General features: G+C 38.4%; 1 protein-coding gene across 7 annotated transcripts in view; it reads right to left on the minus strand.

The window, feature by feature from the left end:
- Positions 1-6: 6 nt before the first annotated feature.
- LOC108631090 (uncharacterized) overlaps positions 7-4,513 on the minus strand; it is a 98,668-nt gene continuing 94,161 nt past the window's right edge. For all 7 annotated transcript variants that reach the window (XM_026818590.1, XM_026818591.1, XM_018034792.2 and 4 more), the window contains 2 exons: positions 2,649-2,918; positions 7-1,760 (listed from right to left, as the gene is read on the minus strand). In XM_026818590.1, the coding sequence (XP_026674391.1) occupies positions 1,644-1,760; positions 2,649-2,918 (387 nt within the window). In that variant the 3' untranslated portion in view covers positions 7-1,643. The remainder of the gene's footprint in view (positions 1,761-2,648; positions 2,919-4,513) is intronic.

The raw sequence follows: 4,513 nt of genomic DNA on the forward strand, positions 1-4,513 counted from the left end.
AATACATCCTTAACTGGAGACTAAATTTCCAAGAGGAGGCATTGATTTTTGTGAAATTAATTATACTCTTTTGTCGGAAATAGAACATTGCGAAGAAAAAAATTCCATTTTATAAACTTTAATTGCGTATATCGGTCTTGTACGTACGAATTTCAATTAGTCAGTACATTTCACTTTTTCTCTAGTCGTATTCTGTATTCTTATTTCATTTTCATTGCTGAATCATTCTTTCGTTTTACGTTTTAATTTATCGTGAGCTCAATAACAACGTATATACCCTACTAGTCTTCATGGAGTAAGTGTAATAATAAAACGTGTAGTAAATATAATACGTATGTATACACTATGTATGTATAATAATATGTATAATCCTTCATCGTCATATAGTACACCAACAAACTGTTTAAACCATTATTTAGTGATCGAACGTATTGACCGTGTACACACTTTCCTTCCTACACACATCCTCGAAATATATTATTGATTAGAGTTATCGTTTACTCATCCTTAATTATTGTTGTCGTTAGTAATTTTAATCGTAATAGAAATTTGGCGTATTTCATATCGTTTGGCATCTTTCGTTACACGTTCGACGAACAAATCCGCCCAATTCGAGTCAGGCGAATGTGTCCTTTTGTCATATGCGTTATCATTCATTATTATATTATACTTTATTTTTCTGCAGTGTTTGTAACATCGCATTGAATGTTTCACGTTCGATGGTATATAAATGCTTAATAAAAACGTGCCGATATTTTGTACGTTACTTCCTTTTATAACAATTTAGTGATCAGCGTGATTACTTGACGGATTGTTGTATGATCGGGAAGAGGGAAAGGATTTTGTACATAAATGTATTTAGGTATTTATGTATAAGCCTGCATTTCATACAAAAAAAGAGGCAATCGGACCGCGACTTAGTTCGTTAAATATTGTCCATAAATTATACGTTTGTCGTTCGCAAAATTGTTACATTGATTATCGTCAAAACTGGTTGTCCATCGAGGAGAACATATGATAAAATGAAGCTCGTGATGTTGCGTCGCGAGTCTCCTGTTTCTCAGTGATTGTTACAATCAAAACTTCGTACGTCTGTACTCCTAAGTAAATTCTTACATGAATCATTTTACAATTAAACGCAATTTAAATATACAAAATCTTAAGGTTATTACATTCTTCTTGGTTGCTGTTTTCTTTTCTAACATCTCATTCCTGCTTTTGTCTCTCTTTGTACACATCCATACAACTGTTCGTTATAGATTTCGTAAAAAAATGCAACGAACGCAATTAACGTTGGAGGAAGGCAAACAGTTGACAAGCTTCGATATTTTCTTCGAGAGTCAAGACCCTTGTGCGGATTCTCGGCATAGAAATTCTTAGTAGAAATTGTTCACATTACCCTTTCGTGAAATTGTAATGAAAAGCCAACTGCGATTTGCCCTTTTTGTAATTTGTTTAAATTAATGCGTATATACTTCAATATGTACGGCGATTAAATTATATGCAACGAATAGCTGCATATATCCACTTTTCGTCTCGAATTCAATGTTCCTGGTGAATCTTCGACACCTGAATGATTTCCGGTTCGTCAGACGGCAGAGTATACTGGCACAGAGTCGATTTCGAAACGAGCTATTCGGCTGCTACTGTATGGAACACGTTAACGGATGTGACAAAGCATGGTCCAGCAGAATCGGTGTCCCGGCAGCCAATTCCGTCCTCGCGTCGCCAAAATCCTCGTCGCAGTCGAAATAATTGCTCTAAAAAAGAAACGAGATATCATACTATTACAAAGGTTTATACTCAATGCAATTATTTTACAAAAAAAACGCATCATGAGTTCTTCACGTGGATTTTTAACGAAAGACATTTTAATTGGTATGATAATAATTAAAAAGTAGAAAGTACGACAAAATATTAACTGTACAAGTTGAATTCTTATCCGTTTTATTCTCGAGACTTTGTAGTCTGAATATAAAACCTCTCTGGCCATAAAAAGTTCGAAAGTCCTTTTGTTACGAACGAGAAATAGCGTAATCTTAAAAATTGGAGGTCTCGTTAACGTTGCCTTCATTTTTTGGAAAAAGGAAAATTTGTTCATGTCAACATTTCGGATGGGACGAATTTGTACGTGGAACGGTTTGAAATTTTCGTGTGACCGAAATTGTTGCGAGCTAACTGATACGCAATAAAATTTTTAATTAAATTCGCGCAGCCGGTTCCGCGGTTTTATTTTCTTCCACTGCTTTTCCAAAAACGAGAACGGCAACTGATCGCGGATGTGCCGCCCCACTGTTAAAACTGGGACAGAGAAATATTTACGCGTTGTCAAGAAAATAGCCAAGCGAATGGAAATCGCATTTCGCTTCAACAGTGGTAATTGGTACACAGAGGCTAGGCAATTAATTCTGAAATAGAGACAATATCTCCCTTAATTTGCAAGATTATTCCTGCTGATTCGAACTAATTGCGCGCTCCGCGTAGCTGACTGAATAAATGTACTTTCAACTTACTGTTGTTAAAAGGGAACTGAATATTCAGGTTAAACTTTCTTAATTCAACTTATGTAAGGTTTCTCCTATCTGTTATTTACCCTTTAGAGATATCAAGTTCCAACGCGTTGATTTTAATAAATATGAAGTTCTCACCTGGCAATCGATGCATCGACAGCTATCAGTTAATGAACAGGTAAGACCGAGGATTTCTGCAGCTTCTTTGTACAGTTCCACGCTGGACTTCCGTTGCCTCGGTGGTGTGGTCGGTGCGCTAACCGTCCCCGATGGTCTTCTGCCTCTCTTCGTCCTCGAAGAAGACTCTCGAGACATGGAGGAAGTCGACGTCGATCCTCTCCGCCGATTGTCGCCCGTCAGCAGTGCTCGACCCGCCGGCGAGGCGAACAGTTGCAGCATATCCATGTCCTATGATCATTAACCGATTTTTGTTATCTAATATTTCAACCGGACGTGTAAAATGAAATTGAAATTCTAATGAGTGGTTTTCAATTCCTTCTATCTCTTACTTTATCGAATACGTAACGAAAATTGTTTAACCCTTTCGCTTCGGCAGTCCAGTCTACCAAAGTGCCGTCATTGAACGAAATTCCATGGGATGACCGTGTGGATGCCGGATACATTCGGCACTCGAAGCGAAAGGGTTAATTTGAAGATCATCAGAGGATATCACGTATAATTTCATGATATAAGGAGCATTATTAATGAGAACAGAGTTTTTACATAGAAATCATGGTCTCCAAAGCCTAATTAGTATTTCAATGATAGTGCACATAAGGGTTGAAGCTTAGCAATTTTCAACCCTTGTAACGAGGCTGAACGTGATTAAACGAGTAACTACGCCGTTCGAGGAATGTTCTAATTATTGTACCGCAAGCGTTCTTCTCTCTCAACTTCAAAGGCATTGCATCAACGAACTCGGCGGACTGATTGGCTTTTGTTAAAAGGGGGTGTCGTTCCTCTCATTTTTTTTTACGTTCGCATCGTTGACTCTCGTTAGTCTACCTTTGGGGAAGTCGGCCGCTCTGGAAGGGCATTATTCTCTTAACAAGGTAAGACGGTAGTTGCGAATACCTCCGGTTCTTTCCCTCTGTCTCATCCGTTCTACATCGGTCGTAGAAACTCTCTTTGAGACTTTCGTTACAGCGATCACGCCCGAGGCAAGGCGAACACGCGCCGGGAAGTCCATCCTTGCCTTCTTCTCCAAAAGAAATTCCTCGCCTTTGAATGAATTATTAAAAAAGAAGCGTCTGCGGATGTTCTTAGTTCCTATTTCTCATAATTAAGATTGCAATAAAACAAACATTTAAAGAGTATTTCCGTCACTGTTCCCTTTACTGGATGGCGTGCATTAAGTTGTGATACAACTTTATGCAGCTTACAGTCATGTATATACTTTGTAATTGAAAGCAAGTACACGTAATAGCTGCTCTCTTTCATGATTGCACTTCCTTTTTGAAGAAAGTTTGAAACACTAGTTTCAAAGCAAGTACAAACGAGAGTAAAGCTTAAGGTAACTTAATTCTCGGCTCCCGTTCGTGTCGTTAATTAACGATCCTTGATTCTTTTACTAATTTGCCGGTGTAACTTGCTTTGTGTTTCCATTTCATTCATCTTAATGTCGAGTTAGAGGGACCCGTGTGAAAAAATTCTTAAATATAATCGAGATTCTGAACAACACTTTTCGAACGGTTAAAAATCCTGGCAACGTCTTACATTAGAGTTTTTGGGGCAGCTGGTTGATCGAATTTCGTGTACGATGTAGTGCACTTAATTATCGGTGGTGGATCATTAAAAGCTCTCCGGTACTGAAACGCAGCCGCGGAACAAACGATCATGGTTAACGCTATTACGACGCTAGGATCGTTTCGCTGGAAGAAAATAATTGGAACGAGATTTCGACTTACATGCACAGGGAAGACACGGTCGTGGTGATTTCCTCGCGTCGCATCGTAAGCGATAATTTGGCCGGCCATTAGAAATATTCAGTGACACGTATAAAC

The sequence above is a fragment of the Ceratina calcarata genome, unplaced genomic scaffold (assembly GCF_001652005.2).
Source record: "Ceratina calcarata isolate Rehan_Ccalc_2016 unplaced genomic scaffold, ASM165200v1 scaffold81, whole genome shotgun sequence".
NCBI classification, from domain to species: Eukaryota; Metazoa; Arthropoda; class Insecta; order Hymenoptera; family Apidae; genus Ceratina; species Ceratina calcarata.